This window comes from Podarcis pityusensis (assembly GCF_964106645.2).
Source record: "Podarcis pityusensis genome assembly, chromosome: 18".
In the NCBI taxonomy this organism is placed as follows: domain Eukaryota; kingdom Metazoa; phylum Chordata; class Lepidosauria; order Squamata; family Lacertidae; genus Podarcis; species Podarcis pityusensis.
Genome location: NC_138043.1, coordinates 8,854,438 through 8,875,923, shown reverse-complemented (window position 1 = coordinate 8,875,923; position 21,486 = coordinate 8,854,438). Strand labels below are relative to the sequence as shown.

Below are 21,486 nucleotides of genomic sequence, written 5' to 3'. Positions count from 1 at the left end.
CAGCAGTTATGCAGATGGGTGTATGCTTGATTTATTATTACTCACCTCCAGTTGAACTGGTGGTGGTGGTGATGATGATAATATCATCAATATCATTTGTGGGTGACCTCAGTTTGCTTCCAAACTAATAGACACTTGGTCATCTGATTTCTGATTAGCCAAAAGTTGCAGTCTGCCTTTCCCAGGATACTCAATTCCATTACCCTTCCCACCCATTTCCCCCTTCCAGTTCACATAGCCCCAGCAACAGCCTGTGAGCATTCTGTGGCCACTCTTGGGGGATTTCTCTACCCATTTAGAGTTCATTTCCCCCTAAATCTTTGTTGTACTTCGACAGGTTTTGGGGGTCCCCCAAGCCTGCTGATACCTCCCTCGTTAAAGCCAAAGCAGCAGCACCCCCAAACATATGGATCTACAGTGTCAGCCTTGGCTCTTGACATGTGTCAGATTGAGATGGGCTGCTCCACTTTGTATTGTAGGCGTGTTATACCATTTACTTTGTGTGAAATTTCACTGCAAATGCTAAACTGGCATATCAGGCAGCCAGTCAGGTTCTAGCCCAGCCTTCCTCCCACTTTGCCAGTTTTTCTTTCTGCAAGTTTGAAAAGCATTTTTTTAAAGTATGCACCTGTAATCAGAAATTGTTCTGTCTACCCCCTCAGTGCTCTAGTGCCTTTTTCTGCTGCACATGCAGACTGCACCTTAGAGGGAGTTGTTTAAAGATGGCCATATTATGGGTCAGTCCTACATACAGGTACAGTGGTGCCCCACAAGACGAAAAACCCGCTAGACGAAAGGGTTTTCCGTTTTTCGATGCGCTTCGCAAGACGAATTTCCCTATGGGCTTGCTTCGCAAGACGAAAACGTCTTGCGAGTCTTGCGATTTTTTTCGCTTCCCCCCCTTTTTCTAAGCCGCTAAGCCGCTAATAGCCTTTTAGCCGCTAAGCCTTTAATAGCCGCTAAACCACTAATAGCGCTAATCCGCTAAGCCGCTAATAGGGTTGCTTCGCAAGACAAAAAAACCGCTAGACGAAGAGACCCGCGGAATGGATTATTTTCGTCTTGCGAGACACCACTGTATCTGACTTCCAGCTGTTCAGAGGAGGAGCTATTTATAGTACCACTATTTCCTTGGCCCTTCAGGTGGCAATCGGTAGTAAAATATTTAAGAGCTACTGATCTTTAAACCATGGCAGGATGTGGAAGAACGTGTTTTTTTTAATTGGCAGGTAACTGAATTGAAGGATGCAATTTAGTGATCATCTGGGGCTCATGCCTCACTTTGTAGAGCAGGAACTGGAAGGATGGAATGTAACACTCTCTTCTCCATCATGTTGGGTTTAATCTCCCTATCGTCAGGGTAAATAACATATAATATTTGTGTATGTTTTCTGGGCACAGTCCAAGCTTCATTGATTAACGGAAGCAGTTGCTGGCATTTCAAGATTTGGGAAGTTCTGTTTGCGGGGGCGGGGTGTGTGTGCTCTTTTTTTTCTTGGCAACAGCCAAGTGTTAAGCACTTACTAAATGCACCGCATCTAATCATCACTACCTTTCGTTTCAAAAGTACATTAGGAATCAGACCACGTAGGACATGGGCCAGCCAAAATATTGTACAGAACTCTTTGCTCTGGAGATGGTTTAGCTGTAACATTTGCTGAGCTGGATGAAGCCAAAAGACCAGCCTAGCCCAGTGCTCTGTCTTCCACAACAACCAACCAGTTATCCAGGGGGAACCAAAAGGAGAGGGATGCAGCAATAGCCATCTGTGCTTGACCTTGCTTGACCTCCAGATTATCAGTGGCCTTAAACTGATTACCTTCAGGTTAATGTAAAAGTTGTTTCCCAGTGATAACCTGCCAAGGAATCCCACTGCATCATATAGTATTCTGGGAAGTTCATTTCACCTGAAGTGGGAACTATGGGAACCAAGAGGAAGTCCTAGCTGCACCCAGTGCTCCTCCCCCCACCCCACCCCCACTTCCCACATCATAACACATTGCAGGGAAATGGGTTGCAGGAGGCAAGCTTCAAGGAGGAAAGGCGTATCTACTGTAATAAATCTCCTCAATCATGAGGGTCAACATCCACCCCCAGCCCAGCCCGGCCAAAAAACCTCTGGACACTTCAAGGGACCAAATGCAGGGTGCAAACAAAGTGTTTTTCTGTTCCTCTTGTGAGCTCTCTTGAGACCTCTGGTTGGCCACTGCTGGGAACAGGAGCTAGAATAGATGGACTATCAGTGTGATCTAGGAAGACAACACTTGCATTTTATTTATTGGCTTTCTGTGGCACCCTTCAGCTCAGTGACTGACAATAAAAATCGTAAATAGCCAATAAATGACAATGGGTAAATAAGTTGAATAAAACCAGTGGCTATAACTCCTCGGGAAATAAAAGCAATGGAAAATGAAAAGATATCTGCTTGGTGCTAAAAAGATATGTACATAGGTGTCAGGCAAGACTCCCCAAAGAGAGAATTTCATAAGCCGAGTAGCTCCGTAAAGGAATATCCTCTCTCTGGTTGCTACTTGCTTCACCTCAGATGCCTCCAAAGATTACTACAGTGCTTGTTGGCTTGATGCGGAAGCAAACACCTCGTTAGATAAACAGGTCCCAAGTTGTGTAGCCTTTCCCAGCCTGGTGCCACAGACATGTCGTTTGACTACCGATCCCATCATCACTGACCATTAGCCATGCTGAAGATGCAGGATCTGAAGATCATCGTGCAGGGGAAGGCTGGTTGAAGGCACTTTGAATTGGGCTCCTAAAATGATCAGGAGCCAGCAGAGGTCTCTCAACACAGACAAGATGCAGGTCTATTGACTGGTCCCAGTTAATACTCTAGCAGCTGCATCTTGTACTGTGCAGGACAGTGCACTGCAGCCATCCAATCTGGAAGCTGCCAAATAAGTATAACAATATATATCTATGCTAGTTAGTAAATGACAGAGTTAAGGACTGTAGTTGTAAGAGTATTTTGCAGAGTTTTGGGTTTTCAAAAGTGATTTTTAACCAGAAAAAAACATTTTTGTGTGTTTTATTTCCTAGTTGCCACATGGAGCTTTTGTTTCTGTTGTAAGAGGAGTAACACACCCTTCCTTTCTCGACCTGCTCTTCCAATGCAGAACAGCAAGATAAAAATATACCGTATTTTTCGCTCTATAAGACGCACCAGACCACAAGACGCACCTAGTTTTTGGAGAAGGAAAACAAGAAAAAAAATATTCTGAATCTCAGAAGCCAGAACAGCAAGAGGGATCGCTGCGCAGTGAAAGCAGCAATCCCTCTTGCTGTTCTGGCTTCTGGGATAGCTACGCAGCCTGCATTAGCTCCATAAGACGCACATACATTTCCCCTTACTTTTTAGGAGGGAAAAAGTGAGTCTTATAGAGCAAAAAATACGGTATACATATACAGTGGTATAATTGGGAAATTTTGGGGCATGATCCACGAAGAAATAAAGAAAATACTAAGAATATCATATAGTAAAAGGCCAGAGGCATTCCTTTTAGGAATTTTAAACGACGATATTCCAAAAGACAAAACTAAATTTTTCTTATACGCAACGTCTGCAGCAAGAATCCTGGTGGCTAAATACTGGAAAGGAAATCAGTTACCCACTAGGGGAGAATGGTTATGTAAGCTTTCAGAATATTTAGAATTAGCCAAATTGACAGATATAAAAAGACAAGACCCAAAAAGTGAAGTGAAAAAGGAATGGGAGCGCCTAAATGAATACTTTAAAAGCCAAGGCTCGAGGACAGAAATCTGGCTGAGTCTGGCATAACCTTGTGAAGTGAAAGGATAAGAAAGAGGGAATTATATCTAGATGCTAGGATAGAGATGATAAGGAAAACAGGATGATACAATGAGAGGTAAAGGAGGTGCTGTGGGATTGATGGAAGTCAATGTTTGTTTTTCTTTTTAGTGTTTACCGTATTTTTCACTCTATAAGACGCACCAGACCACAAGACGCACCTAGTTTTTGGAGAAGGAAAACAAGAAAAAAAATAGTCTGAATCCCAGAAGCCAGAACAGCAAGAGGGATCGCTGCGCAGTGAAAGCAGCAATCCCTCTTGTTGTTCTGGCTTCTGGGATAGCTGCGCAGCCTGCATTCGCTCCATAAGACGCACACACATTCCCCCTTACTTTTTAGGAGGGGAAAAGTGAGTCTTACAGAGCAAAAAATACAGTACTTATTTTCCTTTTAAGGATTTTGGCTTTTTGGTTTTCGTTTCAGATTTTTAGGAAACAGGCTTAGATAATTTTACTTTCCTTTTGGAGATTTTGAGAATGGTCTATTTTTGGCAGTTTTTCAAATTTTTATGGGGGGGGTTTCTTTTTTGATTTTTCTAAAATGAAATGGATAGCAGGAATTCTGTTGTTGAAGAAAGCTTCAGATTACCTAAGCTTGCACAAAGCAATTTCATCCAGTGTAAAAAATGATTAGAAGCCAAATATGATATGAAAGGTATTTTAGAATGTATTGAGAAAGAGAAATCCATTGAGGATAGAGCCTCAGAGGAGTGGGAGCAGCAGAATAAATTGGCAGTGTCTATCATTCTGGATGGTATTTCAGGTGCCCAAATGGTTCACACAGAGAGAGGTGACATATCAGCTCAGATGATTGAAAATTTGCAAAAAGCATTTGATTAGCAAGCAAGCATTCACGCCGTGCCTGGGTGAGATATTTATTTAATTTAAAGCTTGAATCCAAGTAGGACCAACAGTCACGTGACAGTGTTCCTATCAATTATTGAAAAGCTAGAAATTTCACAATACAAAATGGATGAGGAACAGAAAGTTTGCTATTTCCTGGGGACACCAGGACCTAAATTTCAAACAATTGCAACTCTCATGGGTTATAAGCTAAACTTAACGCTAGGAAATGTGATTGGGCACCCAAAAGAGGACTATGTAGAGAAAAGAGCAAACTCTTCAGCCAGCAGTGTAAGACGCAGTGACTCTACTATGTGTCCCAAAGGAGAGCCAAGGCTACAACCAGAAAAATGGTTTGCTTCAAGTGCAACAAAGAGGGACACATCTCCAGATTTTTTGAAGCCGTGAGTTCAGGAAAATCCCCTGCATTTAAGCAAGCGTGCCAAAATAAGGGGAGCAAAGAAAAAGTGTTGTCTTTTGCAAGGGAATAATCTAACTGTAAACAGTTATGGCACAAAATCAAATAGATTTGGGTGTTCTTTGCACGCGAGTTATGATAATAATTTCTTTGGAGGCATTAACAATATTAACCCATTAATGGATTGCAATATTCCCATAAAGGTATCTAGTGCAAGTTCAGGAAGCTTAAATTGCAAGCGAAACAATCACTTGAGAGAGAAAGTTGCATGTTGAACTGCAACATGCTTAGTGTGTCTACCTTGGACAGAAAAGGTTTCTGTGTGCAATTTGAAAATGGAAAATGCTGGGTAAACGAATGCATATTAGTTCCAACATGGTGTATAAACATAGATCTAAGGGAGGACTTGGAATGCCAAACTTACAATTCTGCTATGCGGCATTTCAAATTAAATCACTAATTCCACTGATTAGGGGCTGAATTGAACTATCCCCTTCCATGCCACTATTCCAAGCATTTTCCTTCTTAAAACTATCAGATTTGGAGATAAAGGGAATTGATAACCCTTTTCTAAAAACAGCAGTTATGACATGGAAAAATCAAAGGAAAATGTTGGCCACTGAACCGTCTCCATTAATTCCGTTTCTAGACCATCCCACCTTTATACCGGAAGACAAATACTGGCAATATAAAGAATGGGGAAATGGACATATATAGAATTTGAGTCCTGATATACAAAGACAAAGCAAAAATGAAAGAAAGGCTAAAGGGAAAGCTAAAAGACCTACATCCTAATTGGCTTCAACTTCTCCAGTGCTGCTCATTTGCAAAACATTTAGAAGAAAGAGGGGAAGGATTTCATTCCCTCACAATATTTGAATCAAAGTATATTGAAACCAAAGTATATTGGTTTCATTGATCTATAGTATACTTGCAGAACACAAATTGGGGAATGCAAAGAAATTAATGTCATTGAGTGGGATGGCATATGGAGGACCTCACCCTTAAGAACTATCTCATCTCACCTTCAAGAAACTTTTCTGAAGGTCATTCTCAGGTGGCATTGTACTCTGGTTCATCTAGCCAAAAACAATAAACCCCTCTGGGCAATGTCTATAGGACATAATACTGAATTGGCAGCATGGGAAAGATTGTAGAATGTCGATTTGAAATTTACAACGTGTGGTGCGATAAAATAAAATGAAATGAAAATGATGTATAGATGGTATCTGACTCCCAGTAAATTAGCAAAAATGCATAAGTCTGAATCCGATACCTGTTGGAAATGTAAAGAGAAGGGGAGTACCTTTTTCCAAATGTGGTGGTCATGTAAGGTAGCAAAAGCTTTCTGGGAATGATTTATAATGAATTGAAAAAAATGTTGAAGATCACTTTTGTTAAAAAAAACCAGAAGCTTTTCTTTTAGGTATAATTGGTGGAGAGGTACCCAAAGAACAGGAAGAATATATATTTATGTACTCTACTATGGCTGCCCGAATGATTTATGCCCAGAGATGGAAAGAGGAAACAGTTACAACGAAGGAAGACTGGCAGTTAAAATTGATGGAGTATGCAGAAATAGTGAAACTTACCGGAAGAATAAGAAATCAAGAAGAGAGTTTTTTAAAACAGAATGGGGGGGAATTACTGAATATTTGAAGATGTAAACAAAGCATTAGCAGGATTGACATAAACACGTGCAGTAAGAAATAATTAAAAGGGAATACAAAGGGAATATTAGTAAAGAGGTTTGAACTGGATATGCAGTAACAAAAAGATGTAAGCTAAGTAACTGCAGAAAGGAGAGAGATGTGGATTGATTATGTAAAGACCTAAGTTTATTCTGTTAACGTATTTATAAAATGAGAAAATGAAAAATAAAATTTTAAACAAAAACAATAAACCCCTATCGCCGCATTTGATGAAGGTGTTGTGGGAACCCTGCGACATATTTTCATGCTTGGTGGGAGGAGGAGGAGGAGGAGGAAGAAGAAGAAGAAGAAGAAGAAGAGATTTTTATAGCGCCCTATAGGTCTCAGGGCTGCTCATAGGATAAAATCACAATATAGAAACTCAAAATACATAATCAAAGCAAAAACAACCTAATAACCCCCACTCCAACACATTTTAAAAGGGCATTGGATGTCAATCATCCAAAGGAACGTTTTTGCCTGGTTACGGAGTTATGGACTTAAGAACAGGAAAGGTCAGCGCAAGACATATGGTTCATTTTGATGAGCCCAGCAGAGCTGATAAGAGAGGAGCGGTAATAGATTATTCTGAGCAGTCCGAGGAAGACACACAGGACCTCATATACTTTCCTGAATGATATATAACAGTTCATATCTGCCTTCTGCTACCACACCACCTGGCACAGAGGATGAACAGGAGGAAGAAGCAGAGGAGCAGATTCCAAGTAGCACTACTGCCAGAAGGGATGAGATGGAGACTGATGACGAGATGCCTATACAGGAGGGTGTTGAGGATGCAGGTGTGGCTGCAGAGCCCAAAAGTCAGTCGCTAATTGAGACCCGACAAAGGTATCCTGGCTCCACGACTGTCCAACATTGCAAGGTTGGTATGTCCCCTGGAACCTTCCACCTGGCCACTGAAACTTGCCTGTGGAAGGATGCTGCACAGGAGGAGTTTGTTGCACCAGAACAAGACCTGGACCCTCACCAAGCTGCTGCTTGGGAAGAAGGCAATTGGAAGCAAGTGAGTATTCAAGGTGAGGCAGGGTGCAGAAGGGTAAGTCAAGCACTACAAAGCAAGACTTGTAGCAAAAGGCTACTCGTAAATGTATGGAGAGGATGATACTTTCGCACCTGTGGTGAGGTACACCGCCATTAAACTGCTTTTAAACATAAAGGTAAAGGAACACCTGATCATCAGGTCCAGTTGTGACCGACTCTGGGGTTGCGGCGCTCATCTCGCTTTATTGTCTGAGGGAGCCGGCGTACAGCTTCCGGGTCATGTGGCCAGCATGACTAAGCCGCTTCTGGTGAAGCAGAGCAGCACACGGAAACGCCGTTTACCTTCCCGCCAGAGCGGTACCTATTTATCTACTTGCACATTGACATGCTTTTGAACTGCTAGGTTGGCAGGAGCAGGGACCGAGCAACGGGAGCTCACCCCGTCGCGGGGATTCGAACCGCCGACCTTCTGGTCGGCAAGTCCTAAGCTCTGTGGTTTAACCCACAGCGCTACCCGCGTCCCACTGCTTTTAAGCATACTAACTTCTAAACAAATGGACGTGAGACGTATAAAAACTGCATTTTTGCATAGCAGAATCTCAAAGAACAGCCCAAAGGTTTCGTCAAGCCAAAGGAAGTTCATCTAGTATGCAGGCTTCAGAAGGGCTTTATGGAATGAAACAAGCTGCAAACGCATAGAATGAGAAGTGGCACAGCATGCTCAAACAGCCAGGATATACGCAAGGTCACACAGACAAGTGTTTGTACTCCAAATGCAAAAATGGACAATTTTCTTATGCTTTGGCATTTGTGGGCGACTTGATCATTACAACTAAAAATTTCCAAGACAATTTCCAAGTCATGAGGCACTTAGCCAAGGATGTGAAGGTGAAAAATCTTGGGGAAATTTCCTATTACCTAGGTGTCCAAATTGAAAGAAAGGAAGATGGATCTTATCTTCGAAGCCAAAAGCAGGTGGTCATTGAATTGCTTGACAGTCTAAATCTGCAAGAAGCCAACCCAGTAACCATACCAAGGATTACTGACTTCCTAAAGAGTTGAAATGAATCTAAACTCTTACCAGACAACCACCAGTACAGGTCAGCAGTAGGGAAACTTTTATATCTGACCATGACAATGAGACCAGACATTGCAAATGCAGTGGGAATCCTGAATAGGAAAGTGCGTTCCCTCACCAGGATGGATTGGACTGTTGCGAAGAGAGTTTTCAGATACCTAAAAGGGAACCATGAATTGTAAACTTAAGCTGCCAGCAGATTGCAATCCATAACTAGTAGGTTACACAGATGCTGATTTGGCAGGAGACACTAAGGATTACAAGTCAACAGGTGGGTTCCTCTTTTTGTTTAGAAATGATCCATTTCTTGGGGCAGTTATAAGCAGAAATGTAGCTTTGTCTACCACAGAGTTAAGATTATGTAGCTGCAACTGAAGCATGCAGAGAACTAGCCTGAATCAGCCAACTGACTATGGACTTTGGTTTGGGACTGAAGAAGCCTATTTGATTGAAGACAACCAGACAGAGCTGTTTTAAGCTGTCGTAGAGCAAGAAATTCTACATGAGAACCAAGCACGTTAGGGTTGAGTAGCGCTATGTGTGCAACACGATAAAATGGACTTGTTGAATTGGCCTATTGCCAAACCAAGGAGATGACAGTGGACATTCTTACCAACCCTTATCGAGCTACTGAGAGGCAGCTTTGAGAACTTTCGAGTCAAGACTCTGGATGGTTTAACAAAATTGTGCATGCAATTGTTAAATTTTCCTGAGAAGGGGTTTGTTTGTAGGAGTTTTTGCAATCAGACAAAACCATGCATATCTGTGCTAGTCAGTAAAGGGACATGGAATTTCATGCTTGCTGCTGGGGCTTCAATTTCTTCATAATGAATTGATGGTTCTCCCAATGCTGGCCTCAGTTTGTGCCCACCTTACAAAGGTCACCCTTTGCACATGGGTAGACACTACAGTGGTGCCTCGCAAGACGAAATTAATCCGTTCCGCGAGAGTCTTCGTCTAGCGGTTTTTTCGTCTTGCGAAGCAACCCTATTAGCGGCTTAACGGATTAGCGCTATTAGCGGTTTAGCGGCTATTAAAGGCTTAAAGGCTTAGGGGATTAGCTGCTAAAAGGCTACTAAAGGCTATTAAAGGCTTAGCAGATTAGATAAAGGGGGGGAAAAGCGAAAAAAAAATCTCTAGACTCGCAAGACATTTTCGTCTTGCGAAGCAAGCCCATAGGGAAATTCGTCCTGCGAAGCAACTCAAAAACGGAAAACCCTTTCGTCTAGCGGGTTTTCCGTCTTGCGAGGCATTCGTCTTGCGGGGCACCACTGTATTTAAAAGTCAAAGTTTCGCAGTGAAAGTGTGTTGTTGTGGGGGCATAAGAGCTTTCCTGATTTCCCCTGCTGTCGGACAATGGAGTGTGTCTCCCTAGCAGTGCACAGTGCTGCTCTGCAGTGAACTTATAAGGAGACTTGGGCTCTGTTTAATCCTTTGTCCCTCGGTGCTGGTTTTGCTACCAGAAGCCTTGAGGTGCTCTTCTGGAGAGAGAATCCTGCTGAAAGAGGAGGAGACAGTTGCAAAGAAGTGGGGGAGGAACGTCTGTCTCCTTATGCATCTCTGTCTCTTCCATCCCTTCCCCCAAAACCCTTTTCAAAGGACGTTTGGCAAGTGGTGTATTTGAAAATAGCAACAAATGTGACTCATAGCTTCACTGTTCTTGTGGGATGAGCAGTGGTTCCTTTCTCTGCTCTCATTCGCTTGAAATAAATTCATTTTTTTCTCAAGGACAGAAAGGAAAAGCTGCCCCAAACAAGTTCTGTTTCCCTTTGTCTTGCCTCGTTGTGGCATAGCAGGCACTGAAATGGAGGCAAGAACCCTCCTGGACTCCACACCATTTCACTGCCCCGCCACCAAAGTAGTTAACAGGGCTAGCTAATCCATATGAAGTGATCTTGAATAAGCTCACTGCATGGGAAAAATTAGGATGCCAGGCTAGTTGGGAACACAGAGAGCCAAGACATGATGGTTGTTCCTGATTGATGGTCACAGTACAAGTATATGATCATACAAATGTTGCATTAATGTCCCCTTTCTTAATGTCCTGTTCTCTCCCCAAAACCTGCTTCTCTGTCATAACTCCTTCAGAAAACAGCAGCGGGTAACCCTTTCTGCATTTTCACCTACCTGTGAACCTCCTTTGCTCCTTCCTCTGAGCATGATGGATCAAATGCTTTGCAGTGCTGGCCATGCAGTTAGTATCAAATAAATGTTGAATTGATGTTTCTCAAGTCTAATGAGACACTGCCCCTGCTTAAGCCTGCCAGATTGCTCATTCCTCTGTCTCCTCCCTGAAGGCTCATTACTGGATCTGCCCACCCAGCTTCTCCACCCCACCCCCTTTCATGTTTCCTCCCTCCCTTGCTCATCCATCTCCTACAAAACCTACCATGTCCTTTTCCTTCTCCTCCTCCCCACCTCCTCCCCCATATACTTTATCTGCAGCACATCCTGCGGCCACCATGAACTCTTGATTTTTTCCAATGGTTCCACTGAAATTGGGGGATGTGTCAGCTGCAGCTTTTCATAGGTCTGGCACCAAGAAGTCGTGATAAACTGTTTGCATCCTCTTCCCCACGACTTCACCGTTGGGTGGGGCTACTCCTTAGTTTAAGAAATGTCACATCAATTAGAATCCCATGTTAAGCTGACACACAACTTTACAGGATTTTAAAATTGTATTCTTTCTTAGTTTTTCAATGTGAGTCACTTCAGCTCAATTCAGATCTCAAGGGAAACCATGTTTTCCTCCAGTGTGAATTTCCCCACTGTGTCATTTCGCTGGTGCCGTAGCTGGCGGGGGGGCGCTAGCCGGGTTTTTTGCCCCGGGTGAAGTCTCCTGAGGAGCACCATTGAGGCTCCCAGCCTGTGTGTGTACGCAAATGCACATGCAGGTGTGTGAGCATCTTTGACCTGCATGAAAATAAAACCTGTTTTTGCCCCAGTTTGGCTCGCTGCCTGTCCCATCTCTTTGTGACTGGAATAAAGGAGATTCAACCAAACCACAGCTTCCTGAGGAGCAGTGGGTCAGTGCGTCTGGCTGCCAACTAGAAGATTGGTGGTTCAAGGCCACCCACCCCACACCAGGGACAGTTGTGGGCAGTATTCCTGCATTGCAGGGGATTGGACTAGATGACCATCAGGGTCCCTTCCAACTCTACAATTCTTTGAGATTTACACCTGAGCTCAGCTGTGGTTTGTCTAGCTCTAGTTAGTGAGTAAACCAGGTCATGAGACCACAGTTGGATCTTGACTTCTCTCTAACCAGAGTTTAAACAAACTGAAGATCCCCAAGTTCAGACGGCATGGGGAACTAGAACTTGTTTAAAATGGTTATCAAGCGTTTCCCATCTCCTTGTAGCTGCAAAAGAGAAGAGGTGTGAACATGTGAACCCGAGGCTCACTGCAGCTCGTTCACATAGGGGGAAACAGGCTTTCTGTTACATCTGAACCCAGGACTTTGAGTGAACCCAGGACTTTGAGTGTGGTGAATGAGACAGATAAGTCTTGTAAATCGAATCAGTTGGATGGAGTTGCATTGTCTCCATGGCAAAAGGGAATGAACTGTAAAGCAAAGGGGGCTTGATATGTGATCATCAGAGGTTGGCTTTTCTATTTAATTGCTTTCCAGACTCTCTGGATGATGAGCAAGCTCTACTCAGTAGTAATTTGTATTTCCCCCCTCTTCTTGCAGTTGGAAAAAGAGAGAGCCACAATCTCCCCTGGAGAAAGCTCCTCGCTCCAGCCACCCCTGAAATATGAGCAGAAGACCAAGCCTCTGATTCCTGAGATGTGCTTCACCTCTAGTGGCGAAAACACAGAGCCCCTCCCTTCCAACTCCTACATCGGAGAGGATGGAAGCAGCCCCTTGATTTCCTGTGCCAAGTGCTGCCTGCAGGTCCATGCCAGTAAGTCTACGCTGAGATTCTCTGTATTTTGGGCCCAGCCCTTCCTTTCTTTTTGGTGGCATCAGAACTTCTGTCGGTCCTTCCCCCTCTGCCTTGCAGCATTGCATTAGACGAAAACACCCTCCACCTGTTGCTGCAGCACAGGTTGCCTGGTAAGAACAGCCACCTGAGAGCATCCCTGGGAGGGATGTAGATTTCCAAGGAGGTCTGTGCGTGCTTAGAACTAGAACTGCCTTTCTCTGGGTTTCATTGTCTCCTCCCTCAACCATCACAAAGCATAGAGACATCGAAAGCTGCCTTAGATAGTCCACATAGCCCAGGTTGGTCCACTGTGGCTGGCAGAGAGGTCTGTGTCTTGCAGACACAGAGAGGTCTTGTTTCCTGTAATGCAAGGGGGTTGGACTAGAAGACTCTCGGGATCCCTTCCAACTCTACAATTCTATGCTTGCACTTTTTACCTGATATTTCCAAATGGAGATGCCAGGAACCAACCCTGTGATCTTCTGTCAGTACAGCTCCCAGTACGTTTCCGAGCACAATTCAAAGTGCTGGTGTTGACCTTGAAAGCCCTAAATGGCCCAGTATACCTGAAGGAGTGTCTCCACCCCCATCGTTCTGCCCGGACGCTGAGATGCAGCGCCGAGGGCCTTCTGGCGGTTCCCTCATTGCGAGAAGCAAAGCTACAGGGAACCAGGCAGAGGGCCTTCTCGGTAGTGGCGCCCTCCCTGTGGAACGCCCTCCCAACAGATGTCAAAGCGATAAATAATTACCTGACATTTAGAAGACATCTTAAGGCAGCCCTGTTCAGGGAAGTTTTTAATCTGTGATATTTTACTGTATTTTTGGTTTCTATGGAAGCCGCCCAGAGTGGCTGGGGAAGCCCAGCCAGATGGGTGGGGTACAAATAATAAATTATTATTATTATTATTATTATTATTATTATTATTATTATTCTGCAGAGCAAGTGCTCTGCCACTTATGCTATGCTCCTTCTTCCGTCCTGTAACTTAATGTCACTCTTTTGTCTTCAACCGATTGTCCTTCATCTTTCTGACCTCTGGTTAAATGTTCATCAACCATGAGCATTTCTCCCGCTGACGCCTTGTTTCTTCTCTGTGAAGTTGGCTCAATTATTTCTTGAAGCTATACCCTGCCACCCCACACCTGTCTGCTCAGGCTGGCTGTCAGTGAACACAAGCAGCATTTCACAGACTCTGTTTCATGTTCTTTGGGAGCCTCATGACTACTGAGACTTGAATCTATTAGTATTGCTGTTGCTGCTGCTGTTGTTATTAATACCCTGCCCATCTGGCTGGGTTTCCCCAGGCACTCTGGGCGGCTTACACCACATAAAAAAATGTAAAGCATTAAACATTAAAAAAATTCTGATATAGGGTTGCCTTCAGATGTCTTCTAAAAGTCAGATAGTGATTTATTTCCTTGACATCTGATGGGAGGGTGTCCCACAGGGCAGGCGCCGCTGCTGAGAAGGCCCTCTGCCTGGTTCCCTGTAACCTCACTTATTGCAGTGAGGGAACTGCCAGAAGGCCCTCAGCACTGGATCTCAGTGTCTGGGCTGAATGATTGGGGTGGAGACGCTCCTTCAGGTATACTGGGCCAAGGCCATTTAGGGCTTTAAAGGTAAGCACCAACACTTTGAATTGTGCTCAGAAACGTACTGGGAGCCAGTGTAGGTCTTTCAGTGTAGGTCTTCAGTGTAGGTCAGGTCTGGTGTTATATGGTCTCAGCGGCCACTGCCAGTCACCAGTCTAGCTGCCACATTCTGGATTAGTTGTAGTTTCCGGGTCACCTTCAAGGGTAGCCCCACATAGAGCTCATTGCAGTAGTTCAAGCGGGAGATAACCAGAGCATGCACCACTCTGGCGAGACAGTCTGCGGGCAGGGAGGGTCTTAGCCTGCGTACCAGGTGGAGCTGCTAAACAGCTGCCCTGGACACAGCTCCATGGACAGCTATCAGTTCAAAATGACTCCCAGGCTGCACACCTGGTCCTTCAGGGGCACAGTTACCCCATTCAGAACCAGCCCCCCCCACACCTGCCCACCCCCTGTCCCCCTAAAACAATACTTCTGTCTTGTCAGGATTCAACCTCAATAGCCACCATCCATCCTCCAAAAACCTCCAGACAATCCATTAATATACCTATTCCTTGAATCACAAGGTATAACACAGACTGTGACATCTTTGGGGATAGCTATCCATGTTTTGGCCAGTTTGTGTTTAAACACCAGGACGTAAACTTTCCAGTCCTGCAGGATTGTTTTGCATAAATTGGACATTTTGCCTTTTGGTCCACTTTTCTCTCTTGCTCTTTGCTTCCCACTCATGGACCTGGCACCTGCATGGAGGGCATGTGCCCCTGCCCCGGAGCTGTGGCCTAATAAAATTTGTTCCTCATTAAGATGTTATTCCTGAAGTTGCCATTGGTCTGCTTCCCCTTCCCTTCTGAGCTCTTTTTGGGCAAGTGGGAAGAGAATGGAGATGTGAGTTTCAGGACAACAGAATGCCTTTAAGGAGTGTCTTCAGACACGAGCAGACGCTTAAGGGTTTTTAATTTTACGGAGAGTATTAAATGAGGAGGGGAGGGGTGGGTGTACCACATAGACACCTTACTCATGTATCCTTTTGCGAAAGTTATCAGAGTGGGGCTTGTGGCATCTTTCCCAGGGTGTCCTCTGCCTGCTGGGTATGGATTTCTTCCTCTCTGGCTTATCCTTCTATAACCCTTGTGAGGAACAGGCTCTGGTCTTGTCAGGATTCAACCTCAATCTGTTAGCCACCATCCATCCTCCAAAAACCTCCAGACAATCCATTAATGTGCCTGTTCCTTGAATTACAAGTATAACACAGACTCTGTGACATCTTTGGGTATAGCTATCCATGTTTTGGCCAGTTTGTGTTTAGACAGCAGGACGCAAGGAGGCCAAGGAGGCCAAGGAGTGTGGTGGAGTCTCCTTCTTTGGAGGTCTTTAAGCAGAGGCTTGACAACCATATGTCAGGAGTGCTCTGATGGTGTTTCCTGCTTGGCAGGGGGTTGGACTCGATGGCCCTTGTGGTCTCTTCCAACTCTATGATTCTATGATTCTATGATTCTATAGTGCGTATAAGTATATGCAAACAGTCCTTCACAAGAAACCTTGAGGGCATCTTCCAACAGAGATGCCAAAGCAAAATACTTGAGCAATAGGAAGCAGCTGCAGTTCCCATTTGAAAGCAAACCCCCAAGAGAAAAAGAAGCTAGGTCCAAGCCTCTCTGCCTCACCCCAAGCAAGGGTTGGGAATGTCACCTGCCATAAACCAAAGGGCATTTTTTTTTATTTGTTTCAGATGCTCAAGCCTCCCCTCAGATGTTTTCTGTTTATAGATTGGGCTCCTGGCAAGACCGTATCTATTAGAGGAGAGTCCATTATTTTATTGGGTCTTTCCCCCCCTCCGACACATCCATTATAGGCCGGCCTCCTTCAAAGCTTTCAGCCTGAGCAGAATGGTTAATTTGGAAGGCAGAGAAGGTCTAGGAAGGACAAGGGAAAGTTTCTGAAACATCTCTTTTTTATTAAAGGTTTCTTAGTTTTCAAAAATATGCGCATTGTCTCTTTTTTCAAGTTGTGTTTTCTGTGATCAGTTTCCTTCGTTGTGAGACATTAGTGTTGCATGCAGTATTCGGTTGGGAAGGAAAGAGCGGGAGGGTGAAATGGGGTGAGAATGCTTCTATTTTTCTACTTAGTGTATGTGTGGGGTTTTGTGTCAGCATCACTTGTATGCGTTCTCTTACTATTTGCTTGTTATATTTCCTTGGTGGTGAGAGAGGTTGGGGATGGCCAAGGGTGTGGTTGGTTGTCTTTGGTTGGCTGCAGTGAGATTTGTTTACGTGTGTGAGTGTGGGGTGTATGTGTGGAGTTTTGGATCAGGTTAGCAAGGTTGATTCCTCCTGTGCTGCTCGCTCCCCATGAATCCACAGTATATACAGTCCCTGCATTTGTACACACCCCACCAGAGTCATAAGAGACGTATTCTATACCAGCCCATGGCTCTCCAGAAGGGACCGTATGGGAAGGAGATATGGCTGCCTTGCCGTAACTCAGAACAGGAGCACTTTGCACTGTGGCATTTTGTTGCAGGTTTCACCGGTTTTACTAGTTCCATAAGAGAGATCTGAACTCGGTATATAAAATGCAGTTATTTGTCATACTTTGAAATGTTCAAGAATGGTCACAATCCATCTAATCTAGCCAGGCTCTTTTTTTCCATACCTTTTAAGAAGCAGAGCTCGAAAACCACACTGTGGTTGTTGCAAACACTCCCCACCCCCGCCCCGCACAATCAATACTTCCTTATTGTCTCTCTCCCTGTGTTTGCATTTTGTTTTTAGTTTGCATCTTTCAAAAAATGCATCTGCTCTTCCAAAAGACCTATTCTTCCATCCTCTCCCCAAATACAGAAGCATATTTTTCTGTGCTCTCTTGAAACAAGAAATCGATGTTGAAATTTCACAGTCTCTTCACACAGCTCTTTGGGACTCCATAAATATTTTAATTAAAGACAACAGTTTCCATTTTGCTTTCCTGATCAGCTTTCTGAAGGTGTGACAACCGAGGTCTTTCTTTTCCACAAGGTCTAGATTAAATCTTCTGCCTCCCCTGCCCTGGGGTGTGTGTGTGTGTGTGTGTGTGTGTGAGAGAGAGAGAGAGAGAGAGAGAGAGAGACTTCAAGGAGACTATGGGCTTTACATTATTGACTTAACCACTGCCCCATCCTTTCCCTTATGGGGATTATATCTGCCTCTGTTAAGTAGCTGCCTTTTATGTAACTCAAAAGGCTTCAGCATCACCTGAAGGTTTATTCTCTCCCCACCACCGAGATTGTAGAAATAAAGTATTAAAGTACCTCACCCAAGTATCCTGTTGAAAGAGAGAGAGTGGCCGTGCCTTACTTGGAGCCTTTCACTTTGCTTTGGCCCTTCTCCTAGAGTTAAATCATGTAGAACCAGAGTGGGGAACCAGCAGCATCCGAAAGCCATACAGACTTGTCTGTTAGCCATGGAGACTGAGGCTGAAGGGCCACTGATCAGTGGCAGAGTTAGCCGCATGGACGCCCGGAGCTGTGGCCATGCCGTGCACCCGGGGCGAGCTGCACGGGTTGGGGGGGGGCAATGTGCCACGCACGGCGGCGGCGGAGCGAGCCCCCCCCTCAGAGATGACACCCAGGGTCGGCCACCCCCACTTTCCTACACCCCTGCACTGGATTGCCCACCCCTGATGTAAAGCGGGTGTTTTAACTCATTGTGTGCACAGGGTCGAAGGGCCTGCCTCCTCTTTTATATATTAAATATGAAATGCCCTTGTAAATTTCTTTTCTGTCCATCTGAAGTGCAGAGATGTGCGTAGAGCACCAGTGGTGGCTGCTTCTCAGCTGCGGAACTCTCCTGTCCCGAAGGAGGGCCAATGCCCTAGCTTTTGAGCTTCTTGCAAAAGCGTTGTGAAATGTTTTTTTATTTGGGCTAGCATTTAGAGGGGAAGATTTTGGATGGTAGGGAGGAGAGAAGGCGTAGTATTCATCTTTTGTCTCTTTTTATTAGGTGTGTTATTCATATCTTGTTCTGAGCACCAGAAATGAGTGAGCTAGGCATGCGGATAATTCATTAGCTGAGCTTTGTGCACAAGATGGTTTTCCCTTCCTCTCTCTGAGCCTCTGGTTTTACTAAGATGGTTTCCTGCATTACTCCCATGGCATCAATTCTGCTCCTCGAAGAGCCAAAATGTGAAATATGTGCCTGGATTTTTAGTGTTGCTTTCTATTTATTTCCACCTGATGCTCTTCTATTTGTCACAGGTTGCTATGGGATACATCCTGACATAGTGAATGAAGGCTGGACCTGTTCCCGGTGCTCAGCCAATGCATTGCTAGCGGTAAGTCAAGCCTTTTTGGAGGCTACAATGTGCACGTCCCAATTTAGGGTTCAAGCTTAACTTCATAACCATGTGGGCTATAAACATACTGCTTGCTTGTTTTGTTTTAAAAGATTTCCCAGACGCTACAGCAATAGACATGCCCCTAGTATGAAAACGTTTGGATTCTTCCTTGAAATGTCTTTTTTCTTCTTTAATTGCTAACCTGTTTTTCCCCAATATTGTGCCTGTAGGATTGCTGTCTTTGTAATCTCAGGGGAGGAGCCCTTCAAAGGACCACAGATGGAAGGTATATAGAATACAAAAAAATATATATAAAATAAAATAATTTGCATGCCTCGGAATCCACCAGGATTTTATAAGTTTATAACAAGAAGATCCTCAAAATCCCATTGCTATGGCTACCTTTCTAGGTGGACTTGGATTTGTTATTTCCATTTGCAAAGTCTCTTGGGTGGTTTAGGCTACCTTAATCTGTGTGAGGTGCCCCCCCCCATGCCTTTTTAATTCTTCAGGGAGATTTGCAGCTAAGCTTTCTGTTTAATATTTCTGTTTTGCATTTTTATTTTTAAGTTAGTGGCGCTGTGGCTTAGCAGTGGCAGGGCCATTTTCTTCCTTCCCCGGGGACGATGGGGGGGGGGTTAAGCAGGGGAAAGGGCCATTCTCCAGAACTAGGCTGGGGGAGCTGTGGCCCTCCGTATGCTCTTGAATGATAATTCTCGTCTTCCCTGAGCGTTGGCCGCGCAGGCTGAGGCTGAGAGTTGGGAGTCCGACAGCATATGCAGGGCCTCATGTTCCCTATTTCATGCTTTAGAGACTTCTCCCAAAACTTTGAGAAAGAAATGTTGCAGGCATTCAACTAGTGAGTTCTAAAGTGAGACAGGCTGAGGCACAACACCCACCTTTCTATTGCGAGGTGTGCCAGAATTGTTGCTTCTGTAATAAGTGCTCCTAGATTACCGGAGAGTCAATTAGTCCAGTTTCATTGCTGCCAGTTAGCTTTCTGCAGGGACCAGCAACTGCTAGCCTATGGGCCACATGCTCCATGGACCATGAAGAGAGTAGCTTTTCATTATTATCATTATTTTCATCTTCGTGTGTTTTGCAGGTGGGTCCATGTAATCTGTGCAATCGCTGTCCCTGAAGCCCGCTTCCTCAATGTCATTGACCGCCACCCTGTAGACATCACTGCCGTTTTGGAGCAAAGGTGGAAACTGGTAAGGACCCATCAAAATGGGTAGGAAAAAGGAGGAGCATAACTTGAAAAGTGACGCAGGGTGTCAGCCTGCTGAGAGCTCTGGCAGACTTTGGCTTGGAGGTTAAGAGAGGCTCTGTTATGCTGTTGAGTTTCTCCCTCCCCCTACAAAGGGGGCTTTGGAGGTAAAATGCTGTGGAGGTAAAATGCATTCATTATTCAGGCCAGAGTGACGGCTCTGAATTGATACACAAGCGATAAATTGTGTGGAGCTAGCTCCTTTATGGATAACCTGACATTTCCAGCTCGCTGTCCTCTTCATTACCCACGCTTGTAACAGCAAATTAAAAATCCTTTTTTTACATGGGACTTGCTTGTACTGCTTAATGGGCCTCCCCAGAGAAATCTGTTAAGTCCTCTGCAGCTGCCATGAGGCTTTACGGCTTGTCCCATCCCTTTGTCTGCTCTGCATTTCCTTGCTGTTTTGAATAGCAGTTTCACAGAATGCGTTTGGTCTGGAGTTTCTGCCTTTTTATTTTTTATTTTTGCATGAACCATGTTACTAGCCCTTGTTTTTTCAGGAACCGCATGCACTGGCCCATATGCAAGTTTTAGAATCTAGAGCCTTAAAATGCAAACACGCACATACACACATAAACACAAATCGGGAGAGTTTCCAGCTGCTCCCAATAATCCCTTCATTCCTTGGGTGGTGGGATGAGCAGATCTGAAGTGCCGGGCAAATCATGGTATTGAGTCTAACTACGGCACTCCACGTAAGGAGCTGTGCTGAACTGCAGCAAACAGAAATGAAGAGGCACAGTCCTCCACCTTGCTGCAAGAATCTGTTGAAAGAATCCTTAGCTCAGTAGTAGAGCACATACTTTGCCTCTAGAAGGTCCCTCGTTCAGTCCTCCATTACAGGGCTCTTATCGGGGTCTGGGAAGATCTCTGTCTGTCTTGGAGAACAGATGGGGTCTGATTAAGGCACATGAAGAAGGGCCTCTGATGATGATTGCCGGGTCCAGGTTGGTTCATATGGGGAGAGGCAGTCCTGAAGGTATTGCAATCCTGAGCCATTTAAAGTTTAATAGGTCAAAACCAGTACTTTCAATTCGGCCTGGAAACTGATTGGCAGCCAGTGAATTCAGGACAGGATTTGCATTATATGCTCAAACCGTCTTGCCCCGGTGAGCAACTTGGCCAATGAATTCTGCAGCGGCTGAAGTTTCCTTTACAGGCAGCCCCATGTATAATGCATTGCAGTAATCTAGCCTAGTATTTGAATTCTTGTTCAGATTGTGCAGCTCCTCGTGCCATAAAGAGAGAAATAGCTCCCCCCCCCTTTTTTTTTTTGCAATGAAATCTTGAGTGGGTTAAATAGACCGGGCTTGAATTAGTCTCAGTGGGAAAGCGAATCAGGCAAGACATCTTGCAGAAGATGAGCCCCCTGCCGCAGTTAACTAGCTTAAAAGCTAGAAACCAAGCACCCAAATCCACTGCTTGTTCTCCTTTGCACATTTCACCATGCAGTGACAGGAGGTCTTTTAAGGAAACACCCAGGCACAACTGTTTAGCTGCTTCAGGGAAAAAAGTTCTGTGAGCTG

The 21,486-nt window shown here is 44.6% G+C and overlaps 1 protein-coding gene across 2 annotated transcripts in view; it reads left to right on the top strand.

The window, feature by feature from the left end:
• The window catches only part of KDM4B (lysine demethylase 4B), a 180,834-nt gene that overhangs the window by 147,329 nt on the left and 12,019 nt on the right, over positions 1-21,486 (top strand). For both annotated transcript variants that reach the window (XM_080988779.1, XM_080988780.1), the window contains exons 14-17: positions 12,546-12,759; positions 18,608-18,684; positions 18,918-18,973; positions 19,793-19,901. In XM_080988779.1, coding sequence (XP_080844905.1) covers positions 12,546-12,759; positions 18,608-18,684; positions 18,918-18,973; positions 19,793-19,901 — 456 coding nt within the window. The remainder of the gene's footprint in view (positions 1-12,545; positions 12,760-18,607; positions 18,685-18,917; positions 18,974-19,792; positions 19,902-21,486) is intronic.